The sequence below is a fragment of the Grammomys surdaster genome, unplaced genomic scaffold (assembly GCF_004785775.1).
Source record: "Grammomys surdaster isolate TR1022 unplaced genomic scaffold, NIH_TR_1.0 128, whole genome shotgun sequence".
Taxonomy (NCBI): Eukaryota; Metazoa; Chordata; class Mammalia; order Rodentia; family Muridae; genus Grammomys; species Grammomys surdaster.
The window spans coordinates 3,685,269-3,705,352 of record NW_021604586.1 but is presented as its reverse complement, the minus strand read 5'-3'; the positions used below and the strand labels follow the sequence as shown (position 1 = coordinate 3,705,352).

The 20,084-nt window shown below is 52.3% G+C and overlaps 1 protein-coding gene across 1 annotated transcript in view; it reads right to left on the bottom strand.

Moving 5' to 3' along the window:
- Positions 1-1,939: 1,939 nt before the first annotated feature.
- The window catches only part of Atp2c2 (ATPase secretory pathway Ca2+ transporting 2), a 58,939-nt gene continuing 40,794 nt past the window's right edge, over positions 1,940-20,084 (bottom strand). Inside the window, exons 12-27 of the mRNA XM_028753022.1 lie at positions 17,307-17,431; positions 17,072-17,169; positions 15,303-15,404; positions 14,216-14,305; positions 12,088-12,189; positions 11,490-11,646; positions 10,634-10,804; positions 9,959-10,056; positions 9,820-9,870; positions 8,517-8,683; positions 7,046-7,114; positions 6,841-6,957; positions 5,414-5,561; positions 4,138-4,236; positions 3,711-3,852; positions 1,940-2,290 (exon numbers count right to left, since the gene is read on the bottom strand). Coding sequence (XP_028608855.1) covers positions 2,172-2,290; positions 3,711-3,852; positions 4,138-4,236; positions 5,414-5,561; positions 6,841-6,957; positions 7,046-7,114; positions 8,517-8,683; positions 9,820-9,870; positions 9,959-10,056; positions 10,634-10,804; positions 11,490-11,646; positions 12,088-12,189; positions 14,216-14,305; positions 15,303-15,404; positions 17,072-17,169; positions 17,307-17,431 — 1,855 coding nt within the window. The 3' untranslated portion in view covers positions 1,940-2,171. The remainder of the gene's footprint in view (positions 2,291-3,710; positions 3,853-4,137; positions 4,237-5,413; positions 5,562-6,840; positions 6,958-7,045; positions 7,115-8,516; positions 8,684-9,819; positions 9,871-9,958; positions 10,057-10,633; positions 10,805-11,489; positions 11,647-12,087; positions 12,190-14,215; positions 14,306-15,302; positions 15,405-17,071; positions 17,170-17,306; positions 17,432-20,084) is intronic.

The window sequence follows — 20,084 nt, the reverse complement described above, 5'->3', positions numbered from 1 at the left end:
GGCGGAGGCGGAGGCGGAGGCGGAGGCGGAGGCGGAGGCGGAGGCGGGCCCAGAAAGAGCTAGAAGGAAGAGGTAAAGAAACGCAGACCGTGCTGCACAGGTGGTTGTTATAATGAGCGCCTAAGTGAGGGACTGGAAGGACAGAGAGGAGAGACCAACAGCTTGGGAAGATTCATCCCCTCCTCCCCAGGCTTCTCTGGAAGCCTCTTTCTGCACACGGGTGGGGGTGGGGTGGTGGGCACAGCCGTGTCCGCACATCTTCTGTCCCTCAGTGGGAATTGCTCAGGATTTCTTTCCATCTTTCCCAATGTATGTGTCAGCTGTGCAAGTTCGCCATCCCTTCAGGCAGGTCAGCATCTGATTGGAGGCTGACTGTTGCCATAGTGACCACCCTTCCTGCGCATCTGGCACTGTCTTTAAGATGAACCACAAGACTTGTTGGTTTAAAAGACGCTGGTTTTTCTTTCTGGCAGTACTAAGGAATGTAACAGGGGTGGGAGGTGGTGGAGGCTTAGTGCCAACTAGGCAAGTGCTCCCTGCTGTGCCCCAGCCCCTAGTACCGTTTGTGTTGAATGGTATGTCTTTCCTCTACTTAAGTTACTTTAAAATTATTTATGTACTATATATAAATGGGCATGTTTGTCTGCACGTACGTCTCCGTTTGCAGATGCATACTCATACAAGTGTGATGCACACCTTTGCCCAGGTGTACGTGTGTGTGTGTACCTATGCTTGTGTACATATATACTCTATTGGGGCATATGTCCGTGTACAGATGTGCATTCTGCACAGATATGTGTGTGACGTGTGCCTGTGAGACAGTATACTTGGGCACACATGAGCACACGTGTGTGAGGTACACATGAGCACACGTGTGTGAGGTATGTTCCTGATGCTTGCTGAATCCTTTCGTACCGTGACCCCCAGCCCTGATTATCAGGGATCCACCTGTCCAGCCTCTTGGGATACAGGAGTGTGGGCTTCCCGTTGTTTGAGAAGAAGTGTGAAGGGCGCTGAGAGGCCCAGCTGCCAGCTAGTGACGCTGGGCTGCAGGTCCCCACTCCCTCTGACAGCCGTCATAGCAGTTTCTGTTCACCTCTAGGTCACCATTTTGAGTGTGCAGGCATGGCTCCTCCGGTGACATTACACATCTCCCCATATTCATGTCTTCAGTGTGGGACGGAGCCCAGGGGCTCATCTGTGCCAGGTGACGACGCTCAAGGACTGAGCCCCACCCCTTTACTTTAAGGAGCAGAGGCAGGGGGATCATGAGTCTTGCTAAGTTGCCCAGGCTGACCTCGAGCTTGTAACCTCTTTGCCCTAGCTCTCCCGAGTAGCTGGCATGTCAGGTGAGTGCTCACCTCAGTGACACTTCCACCGCCTCTTCCTCCCTGACTCCCATGGAGAGTCTAGGTTCTTTCTCCATGAGGTGTGATGCTAACATGTGCTTTGAGATGTTTCTGGGGGAGGCAGCTTCCATCCGTGTTTGTATTTCTGAGGCATCCCTGTCAGGAGTGGGTTTTATTTTGGCGTCCACGGAGTGAGCGTGAGAGCTTTGCACACAGTAGTACCATTGCACACAGTAGGCACCATTGCGCTTCCATCGGAGTGAGGGTAAAGGTCTGTGGGATTTCAGCTTTTTACAATTTCAGCTCTCACTAAATGCCCCATCCTCGCTCAGCAATGCCACTGTGTCTTTGTTTTGAATCAGATTTTACATAAATCATACTTTCGGAGTCACTCCCTCCCCTCCCCCACCCCCGGAGCACAGGGGATTGAACTCCAAATCATGAGGCAAAGCTCTTTGTAGAACCGCATCTTAGATGGGGATGCAAGGCCTCAGTGGGGGACGTCCGTGGGCAGAGTGGCCATAGTCCTGGTGGCCGTGAAGTCCTGTGCCTCCACGTGGGGCTGCATTGCTCAAGCACAGAGACAGGTTTAAAAAAAACACGGTGGTTTAATAAATAGCGCCATGTTTTAGTAAAAGCCCCACCCCGTCCTGTGCAGGACATGATGTCCCAGCAGGCCAGGAAGACATGTGGAGCCAGTGGCCCAGTGCTGCACGGTCTTTAAATTTGCCTCTTGGATGGAGTAGGTGGTACAGAAGGACGGGGACAGGCCAGCGGTATCCAAGGACACAGGTCATTCAAGGCTGTGACACACTGGTTCCGTCACACGGCCTCCAGGGGCATCTGAGTGGGCTTGGCTCCGGAGAAGAACTTTTCACACAGCTTGAGCAGCTCCGACAGGATGAACACAGACGAGGCCAGGCCAGTCAGCAGCAGCAGGTCTGTGGGGAGAGAGTCCCAGACAGTAGTACCTACCTGCTGGCCACCTGCCATGTCTCCTACCTTCCCCTTCAACCTAACAGACTTTCGGGGGCTGAGGGGAAGGGGCTTGCCACCCTTGAAGAGGCCAGGGTCCTTCTGTGACATTAGATGCCCAAACAAGTCACCAAGGCTTTGGCAAGCTGTCTTTCTTCCCCCACTGTGGAAAAGGCTGTTTGGGAACTTGCTTGTGGGTTCCCTGTCTTTCTGAGGTGTGTCTCAGGTAGGCCAGGTTGGCCTCAAGCTTGCACAACTGAGGAATTCATACTCCAGATCCTCCTCCCTGCACCTCACCAGCGCCAGTGTAGGGATTACAGGCCTGCCTAGGTCACGAGGAGCTGGGGGTAAGCCAAGCAAACACACTTTGCCAGCAGCCCCATCCCGAGGGTTTGCTTTGCACTTGAATGTTCCGGCAAAGGCCAGAGATTGACTCTGGCGGTCTCTGCTCTCCACCTTCCTTCTGTGAGACAGCATCTCTCACAGAACCTGGAGGTCACCATTTTCAACTAGGCTGGCTGGCCACTGAAACCCTTAAGTCCCCAGCAGTAGCATGGATTCTGAAGATCAAACCTGGGTCCTCATGCTGACCTGTGTCCCCAGACCCTGGGTGCCTTTTCATTGCTTGCTCCTATAGAGGACTCACTGAGGACCCACAGGGACTTGGGGACTTGGATTTTAGGTCACAGGGGAGGGCTGCCCTTCCTGGCCTGCTCTAAAGTCTCAAGTGCTTGCTCTATTTGCATATTTGCACACCCACGTGGCCATACTGGGCCAGTAGTAAGCTGTGCTGGAGCAATGGCCTGCTCTGTACTAGATCTGGGAGCTGACTCTCTGTCCATTGCTCCTGGATGGAGGTGGCCAGTGACCATCGTGGGACAGAAGGAAAGATAGGGGACATGTAGCCACGGTTCTTGGGCTAGTTTCGCTGCAGGATCCATGGCTGCAGGCCTAGGGGCTGCTTGTTTACTTCCTGTCCCCACTTCTGTTTGGCATTTGGGGAGTCCCGGGCTCCAAAGCTGGGCATGCACACTGGATGCCTTTGGACATCCCTGACTGCTACATTATGTCCCTTTCAGCAAGAACGGCAGGACGGCCAGCTCAGCTGAGCACCCTTAGAAGTCACACCATCCCCAGTCAAGCCCCCAGACTGTGCATGTCCTGAGGTTCAGGATGCTGCTACCCAGTCCTAGCCCCAGGACTCACTCTGTGCAGAGGGGCCTCCTCTGTGTTCCCCATGTCTGTATGTTACCTTCCCGCCACAGAACAGAAGCCTGTGGACCAGCCTGCCTTTTGGTGGCAGCTTGGACTTCAAGCTCCTACTCTGTTTGTGGCTCTCACAGTTTCACCCCAGTTGGTGGTCAAGTCTCAGTCCCCATCACTCACCGAGCGCGCTCAGGTTTTCGGTCTGAAAGACCTTTTGCAGGGGAGGGGCATAGATCACCGCCAGCTGCCCAAGGAGGGACCCAAGGACCGAGTACAGGAACATGCGGTTCCGGAAAAAGCCAATCTCAAATATCAGCTTGGTCTGTGGGGGATGAGAGGCGTGAGTGGGCTGGTGTAAGCACATGGCGTGGGTTCAGGAGCTGTGCCCCAGGGACACCATGCAGTCTGTGCCTGCCCCCCAAGTTGGCAGCTGAATGACAGGTGTGTTGGAGCTTGGAGCCCCTGGGGGCTGAAAGCTGAAACTGGTACCCCTCTCCCCAAACCTCTGCCAGTAGTGTAGGAGACACAGTGTTGCAGGGTCCCTATCCATAGCACCCCGTCCTGGGTCCGCAGGGGTGGGGCTTCAGGCAGGGCCGGCTCTGCTCACCTGAGAGCGGCAGCTTAGGGCATTGAAGAGGTCGAAAAACACGAAGCAGGTGAAGGCCATGGTGGTGGTGCGTGGGGTGCTGGTACCGTTCTCTGGGATCTGGAATGCAGTATATCCACATGCTCATGGCAGAGGAGGAAGGGGACTCCCTGTCATAGAGCTGAGGGGTACAATGTACCGGGGTGGCCTATGGGTGCTGCCCGAGGATGGCTGGTCAGCCCAGCCCCAAAGGTATACAGTAGAAGCTAGCTCTGAGCCATGTGCTGTGCCGGCCCAGGAGACTCCCACCCTGGGAGGATTGTCAGCTGCCAGCACAGCTGGAAGGCAGCAGAAAAGAGAAAGGCACCTTCTCCTGTGGGTCCTGACCCTTTTGGGGACAAATGACCCTTTGACAGGGGTCACCTAAGACCAGCAGATATTCACAACAGTAGCAAAATTACAGTCGTGATGTACCAACAGAAGTAATTCTATGGTTGGGGATCACCAGAACGTGAGAAACTGTATTAGGAAGGTTGGGAACCACCATCTTAGTGGGTAACTGCCTTGCAGGTCATCCCACTGCACAAACCCAGGGACCAGAGCCCATGTCCTATGAGGAGTGTCTGACCTCAGAGATAACTAGGCACGGTAAGAGTATCTGTTACACCTAACTGTGTCAGTCCCGGCTGGCTCATCACAAGGACTGGCCGGAGCCCCCGTGAGATGGATTTGTGGGTACAAGTTTTCAGACGTTTTTGCCTCAGTTTCCCCCAACCCCAATGGACTCCTCTCCAGGCTGGAACACAGCTCAGTCCCGTGTATATCCCCCCACCCCCCTGGCTGCCAGGTGGGCTCTTGGAACCAAGTTGCCATCTGGATGCCCTGGAGGACATATCTACACACAACAGGGGTTCCTCAGCATACCAGGCGGCTCATGTGACCACCTAATTCCTTATCTCGGCCATATCCAACCTTGCAAGAGGCTTCACCAATGGGCCATGAAATTTACCCATACTAGGAAGGGCTCAGACTGTAAGTGGGTCTTGTGGCTTCCTGTGACAACGAAAATGGTGGGGACCCCCCACAAGACCCCATGTCTGTGCTCTGGCCCCAGCACTTGACCTCCATACTTCTCCTCACCCAGCACCTACTCTCTGGCCTCTGACAGCACCAAGCTCTCCTCTGTGTGTGTGTGTGTGCACATGTGCGCACACATATGCACCAGTTCTGAGAGAGCACCCAGTTCCCAGTGCTGCTCTTCTTGTCTCTGAGCAAGCCAATGCCGTGCCCTGCTCACCTCTCTCCAGAAGATAAAAAGGGTCCCCCCTATGACGACAGCAGCCGACATGAGGACCTTCAGGATCAGGGTTCTGTTCAGGATCGTGTCCCTGACGCTCCGGGGAGGCCTCCGCAGGGCGTCTCTGTCCACAGGCTCCACCCCTAGGCTGTGCAGAAAAGACCAGGGAGGCTTTGAAACAGCAATGGTCACTCAGAAGCTGGCCCAGGTGGTGCACAACCTGTAACCCCAGCTTTCGGGAGGCTGAGGTAGGAGGATCTCTGGGTTCAAGGTCAGCCTGGATTACATAGTAAATCCCCAGGCCAGCCTGGGTTACATAGTAAATCCCCAGGCCATACTGGGTTACATAGTAAATCCCCTGGCCATCCTGGGTTACATAGTAAATCCCCAGGCCATACTGGGTTACATAGTAAATCCCCAGGCCATACTGGGTTACATAGTAAATCCCCTGGCCATCCTGGGTTACATAGTAAATCCCCAGGCCAGCCTGGACTGTACACACTGAGAGCTTTCCTCTAAAAAGGTCACTTGGTACAGCCTCAAAGTTGTCTCCTGCTCTTGTCCCCAAGTAAGTGTCCCACGGATAGCCATAGTGTGTTCTCTCTGTCTCTGTCTCTCTCTCTATCTCTCCCCCTCTTTTCTTTCCTCTCTCCTCTCTTCTCTTTTCCATCTCTTCTCCCCCCCCCCATCTGTCTCCAAATATCCAGACGTAGACAGGCCCGAGAACCTAGCTAGGGCCAGCACTGGGCTTCAACCTTCCCCATGTCATGGCCTAACCCCTATGCATTCCCATTACCATAAGGGTTCTTAAGTGGGGCCTGGAGAAACCGGGCCCAGCTCTGTCACCCAGAAACATCAGGAGAGCCCAGATGCACACGGGGTAGAGACCTGGGAGCTACCCAACCTGCCGTCTCACAGGAGACTTATGGAAACCTCAGCCCCCGACTGGATTCTGGGGAAATGGACTGAACTCTCCCTCTGTGTACCACAGAGGATTACAGAGACACTAACCGACGGATCAGCTGCATTTGTAATGACACCTCCCTGTGTAAGCAACCAAGGCTGTAGGGCACACGGGTCTTCTGTACCTTTCAGCCAGCTCACACTTCCCTTCCCATGTACTCTCAAGACACCAGTGAGCATCATGCAAGCAGCATTCTAAGGGCCAAGGGGCATCAAGTCCATAGTAACCATGGTAACCTAATCCAAAACAATGACACTTTCTCCTTCAGGAAAAGTCAGGGCAGAGGCCTAAGGATGAGGCCACCACTGTTAGAGTGATCAGAGAGGACTTCCTGGATGTGGTGGCCTGACTTTCCAGTGGGATGGAGCCATGGGCCCCAGGAGTATACTGTAACCGAGGGAGCTCCAGTCTGTTCTGAGAGGGAGGGCGCACACATGGTCCTGCTTGCAGCCCACTGCCTCACCTCTGTGCTGGCGGCCCGTCCATGATGATGTTCACCCACAGGATCTGCATGGCGTTGAGGGGGCTGGGCAGGTTACACACGGTGGACAGGGTGATGAGGCTCAGGGCTGCGATGCTTCTGTTGGGCACAGGTGACAGACAGCCCGTCAGTGGGTGCCCCAGATGCAGCACCCAGAGAGCAGGGAGGAGGGTCTGTCTCTGCTTACGTGCTCAGCTGGAAGCGAACAAAGTTCTTGATGTTGTAGAAGATGCCCTTGCCTTCCTCTACTGCATTCCTAAAAGGGAGACAAAAGAGTGTGTGTGGGCAAGAGGTCTGGGGGTGACTCAGTCACATAGAGTGGTAAGCCCAGGTGCAACAGGGCAGGTAACCCTTGCTGGCACACCTGGGACACACTGGTAGGTGTATTCTTTCTGTGCGAATCCTGTGGGTGACCCCTCTCAACTGGAGCCAGGGCCCCACCCGTGCTCAAGATGTTGAGGGTTCAATACACCTGCAGCTCAACAGCAGATGAAAGACGCCAAGCTCCACACTGAAGGCAGAGCAAGAGGTTCAGAGATGTCACTGTCCGTCTGTCTTCTGCCTAAACATGGTGGGTGTCCTGCTGTCTTGGCCTTACTCCTGTGAATCAGTGAGTGTTTCACAGAGCCTGAAGCAATGCTAGCAGCCAGCAAGTCCCAGGGATCCTCCTGACTCTGGCCCTCACAGTTACACACACTCCTATGGCTATGGGCTGCATGGACAGACAGACAGACACATCCACACCCACACACAATCATGCTTGGAAGAGTATTTTTAATGGCAGAGAAACTTTGCTATGGTGGTGCCTTTGTTGTTAAAAACACCCTTCTAAGTGTTCTAAGTATTGTGATTTACTCAAGAGCAAAGTCTTAAAAGTCTTTCAGCTGGTTAACATTAAATCCAGAGGAGGGCAACTTCAATCCTCCTGCCTCCTGTTGAGCCTCCAGATTTTATTTATGCAAGTGTTCGTTAAGTATGGAAGCGAGAGAACAACCCTGGATCTCATCTCCAGAGAGGCGGTTGCCCTTCCTGTGAGACAAGATCTCTGGCTGGCCTGGAGCTTGCCAGTCAGGCAAGGCCGGCTGTTAGTAAGCCCTGGGCCTCCCTGACAGCCTCTATCACCCTGCCTGTGTTTTTATGCCAACTCAGGGTGCCACATCCGTGTCCCCATGCTTGCAGGCCAAGCACGTTGGTGACCGAGCCATCCCTCAAGCCCCAAAGCATGATCTCTAACAGCCGCCTCTGGTTACTGGTTAGTCAAGTGGCTCCAGGCCTGTGGTTCCCAGCCTGTAGGCCACGACCTCACTGGCACACTCCAAAATAGCTCCAAAAACATTTATGTTATAATTCAGAACTAGCAAAATTATGAAGCAGCAATGCAATAACTTTATGATTGGGGTGTCACCACAACATGAGGAACTGTGTTGAAGGGTCTCATCATGAGGAAGGTTAAGAACCGCTGGGCTAGGCTATGTTCCACAGTGATGACAGGCCAGTCTCAGGACCTTGCCTTGAGAAGCTCCATACATTTGGAATGGGGGACCCCGGCCACAGTGATAATCCTGGGCTATAGCTCTCCCCAGGGACTTCCCTGAGCCCCAAGAGAACCCCCTCATATCCACTACAGTACATTCTGGGGTACAGGTATGGCAACTCACATAATGGCCGAGAAGTCGTCGTCCACCAGAATCATATTGGCGGCCTCTTTGCTGACGTCTGTCCCAGTCTGTCCCATGGCGATCCCGATGTCCGCAGACTTCAGGGCAACGGAGTCATTCACCCCGTCCCCCGTCATGGCCACAATTGCCCCTGACTCCTGCAGTGCCTGTGTGAAGGGCAGGTGGTGAAGGCTCTCAGGCAGCCTGAGGGCTCTCTGACACCTTTTCTGACGCCCTCCCTGTTGTATCACAGGGCAGTAGCCACCTATCCTCTAGAAGCTGGGGCCAGCTGGTCTAGTCACAGTAGCTCTACTGCAAGGGCATGGCCCTGGATTACCCAGCTTAGTTTTTTTCATCTGCAAAGCAAATGGCAGTCACCATCCTGGCCTCACAGGCTGCTGTGAGACCCTGGCTAGGACAACACAGGTGGCTTGTGAAAGGCACTGTCAGTGAGCAGTAAACTAAGCCAATTCTTGGGGCTAGCAAGATGTTTCATCAAGTAAAGGAGTTTTGTCACCAATCTCGATGCCCCGAGTGTGATTCCCAGGAACCACATGGTCAATAGGAGAGAATGGATTTCCATGGGTTGTCACGTGTTCTCCACACATGCACTGGGGCATGTGTGCACCCACATTCATATATATATAATTCCCCCCCCTCAATAGGGTCTTTTAATGTATTTTAGGCTGTCTTGGATCTCATGCTCCTCCTACCTCAGCCTTCTGGGTACTGGGATAACAGTTGTGAGCTGCCATGTATTAATTCTTCAGCACTAAAACCTAAATATCCCAGAACTCCCTCAAACAGCCCCCAAAGAACAAAATACAGCTACTGAAGAGCTCAGCAAAATTCCAGGTACAGATGTGGGGAAAGGCCTGAAACTCACAGGCTTCTGGCTGACAAAGAGAAATCAGGGCAGCTCTGTTGTGGGCGCCTGAATATTTTCTCTTTACAGCATCTAGCTCCCCCTGCTGTTTCCAGGGTCTGTGGTCAGTGGACCCCGGCTTCCTCACACCCACATTTATAGGGCCCACTCCTGTTTTAGCTGTGAAGTACCTATCCCACTAGACCACTAGAGATGGCATTTCCCAGCATCCTTTGCAGCTAAACATGTGATAGCATTCTCGTAAGTGGGGATGGGTGCATGGGATGCACAAAGCTGCCAAAACCTAGAGAAGAAAGCTACAGCCACGGCCAGCTGAGCTGCCTGCCCCCTTGGACCATTCCTGTCACTGGGCCAGCTGAGACCCTGCCACCCTGGATAGTCCCACCCTGGATGGCCCCCGTCATTTGGCCCTGTTACCTTTATGATTTTAACCTTGTGCTTCGGGCTGGTCCTGAAGAATACAGACACCTGGTATAGGGAGTCAAAAAAGCATCAGTGGGCATGGGAGATGAAGGACCCCTCCGTCCCTGCCCTGTCTGCCCCCGGGAGAACCCACCTGCCTCACTCGGGCTGCCAGTGCACCCTGCTCCATGCCTTCCACCTCCTCCCCGGACATAGCTTTCAGCTTCTCGTTGCACAGGCCGATGGTTCTTCCTTTGAGAGAGTCAGGGCTGAGGAGTGGCTTCTAGGCCAGAACTGTGGCCCTGACCCACCCGACATTTGACACACCTGACTTTAGCCCTTCTCGGTCGCCGAGTCTGACATAACTGAGGTGAACCAACATTTACGCATGTCAAGGAAACTATGTGAAAACTGGCTTCCCCGAGGCCACTCTGCTGGGAAGTGGTATTACTGGCACCTGACATGACAACCCTGAAACTCTGGCCTGTGACCTCACGGCACTGGGCCTTCCTGGGACAGAGTCAACATGACTGTCCCTAACTGTAGTGATAGGAGGAGGCAGAGGAGGCCTGCTGGCTCACTGCTGATGAAGACACTCAAGCATCAGAGTGGTCCTACAACTGGTCAAAGATGCCCAGCCAATGGAGGAAGCCAGACTGGAATTACACGGTATAGGATGCCACTTGTGCATGGACATCACAGCTGAAAAGCTCCTAAGCACTTAGTAGGTCCACTGTTTAAATGTAGACTTTCCCCCTTTTGGACACAAGGCGGAGCAGGGAGCACTGGGTGTGAGGCCCCTTCCCTCCCTGTCCCTCACCCTGGTTACCTATGGCCATGGCGGTCTCCAGAGCATCCCCCGTCACCATCTTAACTGACACACCAGACTCAGAGAGGACCTGGACCGCTTCCTTCACGCCAGCCCTTGGGGGGTCGATGATGCCCACAAGCCCCAGGAATGTCAGTCTCCCCAGCTCAGGGCCAGACGCCAGGGCCAGCACTATGAGAGATAGAAGGCCAGCTTGGTGGGAGCTGGGGACCATCTTTTGTCCCTAGCAAATCCTACTGTGGCTCTTGGGGCAGCACAGGCACTCTAGACAGGAAAGGGTGGGTGTGGGAAATAGCCCAGGTCACACAGGGCAGATTGTCCAGATGCAGCCCCTGGGAGCTGGCGAACAGGCAGACAAAGCCTTGTCTGTCACGGGCTCAGTGTACACTCATCTGTCCCCAGAGTAGGGAGGTGGAGGTAGTGGGTAGGGTAACTTCACCGCCTTTCCTGCCCCCATGGAATATAAGCATTCCAGAGTGTTTTCAGAGTTTTTCTCCAATGAGGGACCAGGCAGCAAATGGCACAAGAGTTTTAACATCAGCCTGCTGGGGAAGACACTGACCATGTCGCCGAGAAAACGTCAAAGTGACCAAGGGGGCAGGGAGTGAAGTTTGTGCCTGACATTAGTTCACGGCACAAACTTCGTATGCCTTTGAGAATGTGGCAAATGATGCTCTCAGTACACAAGCCATCCCTGCATCAGCAGGGGTCACCGGTGACTGGGCAGTCTATCTTGACTGTGAAGTTTCACACTGGGCCTTGCTGCAGATTTGCTCAGGATTCTCATGAATCCCAGAAACACCCCAGGCAAACTCTAAGTCCCAGTGAGAAGGGGATGGGAGGACATGATACCAACCCCGCAAGCCAAGTGACCCCATCTTCTTCTCTTCTTGCTGGCAGTAGGACTTCTGCTGGGGTGTCAGAGGCAGGGGGATACCCCCATTGTTATACATGCTGCAGTGATGGATCACTTCCTCAAAGGCCCCCTTCATGAAGTAAATATCTTCCCCATCCTTGGAAAGAAAAGGAAAAGAATCCACTGTCACTGGGTGCTTTCTGCTGCATAGATAGCTGCCTTGCACTTGAACCTTTACCAGAACCCCTAAAACACACCGGTCCTCGGGTCCACACCTGGACTTTCCAATGCAGGTCAAGAGGAGCTTGAGACCCCCACATTGTGGCTGGATAAGGGTCCCCACTGTGACCACCACGGGGCAGAATGCCCAGTTCATGGCTGTCATGTTTCTGTTTGGAAGCTTCTGGAATGTGTGGAGCATCCCCCCACTCCTCTTTCCCAGGTGTTTGCACCTTATTTTGGTTTGAGCGAAGGATAGCATCACAGACACAGTGTGTTCCTATCATCCCAGCTCTCAGATACTGAGGCAGGAGGTCCCCGAGTTCCAGGCTGGTCTGGGCCCCTTAGTGAAACTTGTCTCAACAAAAGCCAAGCTTACCTCGTTCCTTGGGCTGCATCTCACTGCCATCCACTTCTGCTCTGAGCTGAAGGGGATTTCCTTTTTCCGTATGTAGGAATCTTTGATGCTACTTAAGTTCATCTGGGGTGTAAGAGGGAAAGTTTTCAGGGAGTCATCCTGAGCCAGGGTGCACGCTAAGCTTCGTCTGTGTAAATCAGCATTCCAACTACAGAATCCCAGGCAATAGCTATGGGAAGGAAGGCTGCCTGCTTTCAGAGATCTCACCCAGGAAAAGAATTTCTTTTCTCTGGTCCCAGAACCAAGCCTTTGCCTCAGCTCCTTTAGAAACTTCTAGGGAACAAAGACATTTGGGTAGGTGCAGCCTGGGGCCTGCAGGGCCATCGCTGTGTGGTCTTTGAAGACTTTGGGGCCTGTTGCTCACCAGATAAAACTCAGTTTTCCAAAACCAACCTGGTGTTAGCTAGGTATCTCATGCACTAGAGAAAGTGTTCGGGAGGGAAAGGAATTCCAAAATTCCAGTAACAGTGGTAGATGTAGGAATGACTTGTGGAAAGAGGCAGCCATGAGGACCCTGGTCCCCTATTGATACAGGGTCTCACATTGTAGCCCTGGCTAGCCTGGGATTTGCTATATAGACCAGGCTGGCCTATTACTCACAGAGCCCAGCTCTTCTTCCTTAATGTTGAGATTAAAGGCATGTCTACCATGCCTGGAAAGAGTTCCCCATGCCCCTCAAAGCACAGATACACCTGCAGCCCCCACAGGAGTGAGCAGTGGCTGATCTGTGGAATGCTATCCTCTGAGATGGGCAGCCATTAGTATCTTCACCAGAGAAGTGTGACTCATCCCAAGAGACCCTCAGGAGGGTCTGTTGACATTCCCTCAGGAGGAGGAGTAGGGCGGGCCTCAGACCCTTATGTGTTCTCATTCAGGATTCTAGCTACCCCCAAACTGCATGTCCTCAACTGCAGCTGGGACATGCTAGAGTATGTAGCAGGTTCCCTGCAGGGGACACACCAGATCAGGGGTGGGCTCTACCTCTGCAGCTCAGGGGATGTCACACCCATGCTGGGGTGGGCTTTGCAGGGACATGGCTGTTTGGGGTCCCCATGATACTTTGTGCAAACCCAATGAACTCAATTAGGGTTGGAACGTGGCTCAGCCAGCCGCAGTGCCCTGGGTTCTGTTCACAATACCTAAAACTAAGCAATGAAATTGTGAAGGTGAGGTAAGACGGGGGTGGGCAGATGTCTAGGCCTGGGGAGATGGCTTTGTAGGTAAGAGGCTTTGCTCTGCCAACATGAAGACATGAGTTCAAATCCCCAGCACCCATGTGAGCTAGTCAGAGTTCTCTATAGGAACAGAACTGATTATAGAATCAGTATAATGACATGAAAAAGAGAGAAAAGAAAACACAAATATCGGCTTAATATATGTATATATACGCACACACACATTCTTAACAAAGCATGACTGAACATGTCAATTACAATCCTTGTTTCTCTAACTGGTCAAGAGACCTTAGCTGGTGTTTATAACTCCCTTCTGCTACAACCCATTCTGTATTCCCTCCACCCTCAAGCAAGCACCTCAGCATATCTTGGCTCTTTTCCTGGAGGAGTGACCCATACCTTCATCCCTGAAGCATCTGTGTCCTTTGTCATCCTGCCTGGATTAGACTGTTGTAGTTTTCCATTGACTTTAACCACAGGACACAGTAGGACCAAGAGACACCCTAAAGGATCCCCACCCCCCTCGAGACACTTCCATTGTGGAGAAACAATCTAGTTTCCCTTGGTTATGGGGATCAGCCAGCCCTCCTAACACTCTTATTCCTGTCTTAGCCTGTTGGCTTCTAGACACCAGAAGCCCACAGTGGGTAGGGGGAAGGCTGGGCTTCTACTTCAGTTGGAATGTTTGCTGTGGCTCCTGGTGGGAGTTCTTCCCACTCTAGAACCAAAACTTCTAGGCTACCAAGTGGTAGTGTGTGTTGTCATCTCAGTGCTGTTGGGGATGGGGAGGGTAACAGGAAGATTTCTGGGGATCGCTCGCTGCCAGCCTGGCTCTAGGTTCAGCGAGAGACCCTGTCTCAAGGGAGCAAGTGGAGAGTCACAGAAGACACGAACGTCCTCTTCTGACCTCTTACCTTCATGGCCAGCACCATCAAGGCCCCTTCTGTGGGCTGCCCCATTACAGCGTTCTTCCTGATGACAGCGTTGTTGGCGACACAGCCTGCCTGAAGGCGGGGTTTGCAATATCCAAAGTCAGTATTGGGAACTAGCACCTCGGCCCTGGGCTCACTCACACCATGAAAAGGCTGACACTGCAGGCATGGCCTTATCGCTGGGCCAGGCTATGAGAGTTTCCTTCAACTAAGCAGTGGCTCAGACACACACAGGTGTGTGCTCTCCTCCCCTCCCCAACACTGGGGCATGGAACTCAGTGCCTCTCACATGCTGGAAAAGTCTTCTCCCACTGAACTGTGCAGTTTTAGTTTTTCGTTTTACATTTTTGAGGTAGGGCTTGCTAAGTTGCCCAGGCAGGCCTTGAACTTGCAATTCTCTTGCCTTAGCCTCTTGAGTAGTTGGGATGCTAGGTCTGTACCACCAGGATAGGAAATAGTGCCAGAAGCTGTCAGAGGGGAGCACCTGGCACAGGTAGCCTGGGGTCTGAGGTGGGGTGGTGGGGTGGCAGTGACCGCTAGTAGGGTCTCTACTTGGGGTGACACCGTGCTCTGGAGCAGGGGCGTGACAGTGACTACACACAGGAGGATGAGCAGACATCACTAAGCCGCAGGCTTTATGGGAGTGTTCTGCAGCAGTTAGCTTAGGGAGAAATCTGGACCAGAAACTGGAGAGCATGACAACTGCCGCTTCCCGGTCACACTGGGGCTCAGCTTAGCCCTCCAGTGGAGTCTGTGAGTTTGTTCCTGAGTCTGTAAGGCAGGAGCTGAGGGAGCTGAGGGGAGGGAAGATAGCCAAGCAGGGCCCATGAGAGAAGGACTGCAGGGGAGGACAGAGAGGCTCTGACTTCCTGGGGGCTGCCTGCTACCCCTACCTTAGGTAGAGGAGGATCAGGATCCCCACCATGAGCCCAGCCGGGCTCTAGCCTTCCCTTCCCCTCTGCCTTCCTATCCACTTAGGGGTGATGTCCGAGCTGATGCCCCAAGGTCAGTCAGTCACCCCCCTTCGGGCAAGTCCCACACCGCCCCACTCCGGCCACCCAGTCCTCACCTCCACCAGCTTTCCCACTGACACATTGCTGAATCCTTTGATTACTTCCTTGGACGGCAGAAGACACACAGTCCCTTCGCCACTGTATCCAATGCCACTGACCTGGAAGGACACAGCAGGAGGATGTCATCAAGAGCCAAAACCCCCAATAGCTGGATGGTACAAGTTCCCTCTCCTAGGGTCTATCCCAAAGCCATAAGCCTACACTGAGGATGACCCTGCAGACTGTCAGTTGCCCCCGGACCTCTTCCTGACAGTAGAGGTTGCATGTACTATGGCAAACGGCTGCAAGTGCTCCCAGTGGAGGCTGTGGCTACACAAGCTAAGGTGCATACAGAGAGGGCTTGGAAGAGACTGCACCCTAAGCCAAGAGGAAGCACTGAGGCTTCTGCAGCTCACAAACCTCTATCAGTGAAGACAGTGCAGGCTGGGGTTGAAAAGCAACCAGCCATGTAATGTTTACAGATCGGCATGGCAGTGTGCCAAAGACAATGCTATTGAGAGGTGGCCTGAGGGGCGGCCAGTGGTCTTATAAGGGACCCATGTTCAGTTCCCAGCACCACCACTAGATGGCTTCAAACTGCTTGTAACACCAGCTTTGGGGGAATCCAACGCCCTCTTCTGGCCTCCAAGGCCACTGCGTTTATTTGCACGCACTGGTGCACAGGTATATAGACAGACACATACATAAATCTTTAAAACGAGGGGAAAAAAAAAGAAGAAAATTTTATCGACAAGAGCAGGCCATGGCCTGTGAGCCCCCACTTGGTGATCCTTTGCTCTGGAAAGCTCCACAGAAAGATATCCATACCCCAAGTTACTGGTTAAGGGAGGGTACAGCTGTGCCACAGGAGAGGCAGAGACCAGTGACTCAGGGTCGGTTTGTCATTGGCGGTGACAGGTACTTCTGTAGCCTTTAAATTTTGTAAAGATTTGGGTGGGGTGACTCAGGTCTGGAAACTCCATCATATGAGAAGCTGAGACAAGAGATTTACTACGCAGTAAATCCTGGGCTACTCAGTGAGGTTCAGCCCAGCCCAGGCTACAGAGTGAAACTCTGTTTCAAAAAACTCCAAGGGAGATGGAAGCCTGCCGTCTTAGCTACTGGAGAGGCGGAGGCAGGTGAGCTCAAGTTCAAAGTCAGCCTGGCTACAAAGTAAGACCTTGTCTCCAAATAAAAGCGAGCAGCGAGCCAGGGAGGACCGCTCAGTGGCAGAGTGTTTTCCCAGCATGTCAGGCGAGCCTCAGCACCACAAAATCGAGGTGGGATGTCAATGAGGGGCTGGGCGTGTGGTTCAGTAGTACGGTGCCTGTCTAGCATAGAGGAGACCCTGGGTTCCATCCTGCAAAAACTATAAAAAGTAAGATTTGACTATTAAAAAATAAATAAAAGAGGAGGCCAGTGGTGGTGGTCCACGCCTTTAATCCCAGCACTAAGGAGACAGAGACAGGTGGATTTCTGAGTTCGAGGCCAGCCTGGTCTATAGAGTGAGTTCCAGGATAGCTAGGGTTACACAGAGAAACCCTGTCTTGAAAACAAACAAACAAAAAACCCAACAACAACAAAACAAAAAACTCAAAAAAGAAAATAAATAAATAATAAAATCAAGGAGGCCATCTTTAATTGGTCACGATACTTTCTTAGACCAACCTCCAAGGTATTTATTTCTCCCTTGCTGTTACTAGAGGACTCTGTCACTTCCCCAAGCAGGAGAGGGCTGACAGGGCACACCTTGGTCTCCTGCCTTGTGAAAGACCATGAAGCTTACCTCGGCATGGAACCCATCGGATGTGACAAGCTGGGTTGCTGTCATTTCGTTGGCTGTCAGAGTGCCTGTCTTGTCAGAGCAGATGACATTACAGCAACCTGGCACCATAGAGACAGGTTTAGAGAGATGAGCTGTCACCAAGCCTGGGTGACACACGTGGTTGAAGCCCCAGGTTCATACAACCCAACCCCACACCGCCCCCTGACTCGGTCTGTGTGGGAGGGGGAGCCCTCACCGAGAGTCTCTACAATGGGCAGCTTCTTCACGATAACACGCTTCCTAGCCATCCGCAGCACTCCCAGGACCAGCGTCACCATGACAACGATGGGCAGCCCCTCTGGAATGGCTGCCACAGCCAGGCTGGGTAGAAAAGTTGAACCAGACTTAACACATCAAAGAGTGATAGGAGTCTCACCTGGTACTGGTGAAGCTAGTCTTTGCCCCTGGTGAATATTCTATTCAATTTCTAATCCCACGATGCACCGCTCTCTTTCACTATTTCTGTCTTGACTACATCCCTGGTAAACTACATCCATGACTTGAGACGGGCCTCTCCAGTCATGCAGTCACATGTTAGTGTGAATGGGTGCCTGCTATATCTTTTAGCATTTCAACCAATCTCATTTGTGAGAATTCCGAGGTAGAGGTTTCTGGGGAGGCATTCGGCAGTTACCGAATCAGGAGACTAGTGAAGGTGGTGGCTTTTGGCATGCAGACTCTTCTCTGGGTCCCTTAAATTCTAGTGGTCACTGGCTAATTTAGTGGTTTACTAGTTTTCCTGTGGCTACCAAAGAAACCAAAGCAGAGAGAACCCTCACTCCATCCCGTGCCCACGCACACCTTCACAGGAATAGATCTGATGTCTGCCCATTTCAATTAATGCCCCTCCAGCACTGTGACCCCCAAGCTTAGATCCTGAGAGAAGCTGGCCACACCCACCATCCAACCCCACTCCTTTAGCCCTAGAGTGGAGATGATCGCCTTGTAACCACAGTGAACTCTCGAGTATTTTCATTAGAGGGATCTGCCCACACTAATTTCTAGAAAGGGACTTCTTGGGTTGTGGGTATGATAGGAAAAACTCTGTTACCTGAGAAGCCACACACAAGATAAGAGAGGGATCAGCCTCAGCCATGCTGAGCATGGGAGCCCCAGGCCAGGCCTGCCTAAAGCAAACTGTCACCCAGAAGTCTGGGACAAGCATATTGCCAGATCAACTGTCCCTCCCAAGAAACTGGAGGCCAGCTACTGTTTTAATATAGTGACTATATTTGTTTTTTTTTACAAGACAAGGTCTCACATAGCTCAGGCTGGCCTTGAACTCACTATGTAGCTAAAGATAACCTTGATCTTCCTTCCTCCACCTCGAAAGTGTGGGGATGAGACGCAAGCACAACCACACCTGGTTTCCAAGGTGCTGGAGTGGAACCCGGGGCATCAGGCGTGCTAGGCAGTGCCCTACCAACTGAGCCACATGTCCAGCCTTAATTTTTAAGCATTAGTAACAGAAAATTTTAAATGTGACAGAGTTCTAATTGAAAGCCATTTCTGGTTATGTTGACGACACTTTCCCTCGTTACATCTCTCAGGCTAGAGGTATTCATTGGACACGTGCTAAAGGGACAGATGTGAGCTCGTGAATATCTCCGAGGACCTGACCCTCACTGGCCTGCTGCAGGTTGAGCATTCAGCTCAGGCTGCTGAATAGTCAGAAGAATTGGCGGAGGCTCACAAGACTTTCATCACCCATGGTACCTCAGTGCACTGAATGGTGCTGAACATCAGGGTTGGGTTTCCCACTGAGAAAAGAGAGAGAGGCTGGTGAAAGAACTCAGGTGGTAAGGATACTTGGTACCAAGCACTCACCGGCAACAGAGCCTGGGTTCCATCTCCGGGACCCACATGGTGGAAGAAGAGAATTGACTCCTGCAATTTGTGCCCTGATCTCCATATACGCATGTGCATATCTCAAACAGACCTCCACATGTGCCTGCCTACCCTCAAATAGACCTTTTTTTTTTTTTTTTTCTAAATGCAGTGTGTATAGTGTAGTGTGGGTTTTCTGGTCTAAGCAGCCTGCTGGCCAAGCATGGTGGCTCACACTTACAATTCCAGCACTCAGGAGGTAGAGGCAGGGGGTCACCGTGAGTGGGAGGCCAGCCTGAACTGTAACAGATCCTGGTCTTTAAAAAAAGCACAAAACAAAACAAAAACAGAGAGACTATGGCTAGTGACCTCTCACCCAGAGACAATGAGCCATTCAGAGACAAGTTATATAAGCCTGGATTACTGAATTTGGCACAGGAGTGGGGTCAGTTTCCATGGTGATGGCAAAGACAATTTCCTTGGTTTTATGGCCCAGGCTGGATAGACCAGCTAAGCAAACATTTACTTTAGATTATGAGGGGGACGCCCCCATATGTCAAGAGATGGGTGTAGTGTGCACACCTGGATATGTTCATAGCATAGAAAAATAATCCACAAACTAATAAAGATCAGGAGAGACCAGGAAGAGCAAGTTCCTTGAATCATCTTTATTCAATAACACGCTGGCCATCGGGGCCTGAGGTAGAGTTTCTACAAGAATGATTCTCTGCTTTTATTTCTGTTACAATGTCTCCTCAGTGACTCTTCTGCTTTTCTACCTTCCGAGTCAGTGGTGCTCCCCTCCTGTTATTCTTTCTGCTTGATGCTCCCCTCCTTGGTGCTCCCCTCCTGCTATTCTCTTCCTGCTTGGTGCTCCCCTCCTGTTATTCTCTTCCTGCTTGGTGCTCCCCTCCCACTAATCTCTTCTGCCTGGTGTTCCCCTCCTGTTATTCTCTTCCTGCCTGGTGCTCCTCTCCTGCTATTCTCTTCCTGCCTGGTGCTCCCCTCCTGCTATTCTCTTCCTGCTTGGTGCTCCCCTCCCACTAATCTCTTCTGACTGGTGCTCCCCTCCTGTTATTCTCTTCCTGCCTGGTGCTCCCCTCCTGCTATTCTCTTCCTGCCTGGTGCTCCCCTCCTTGGTGCTCCC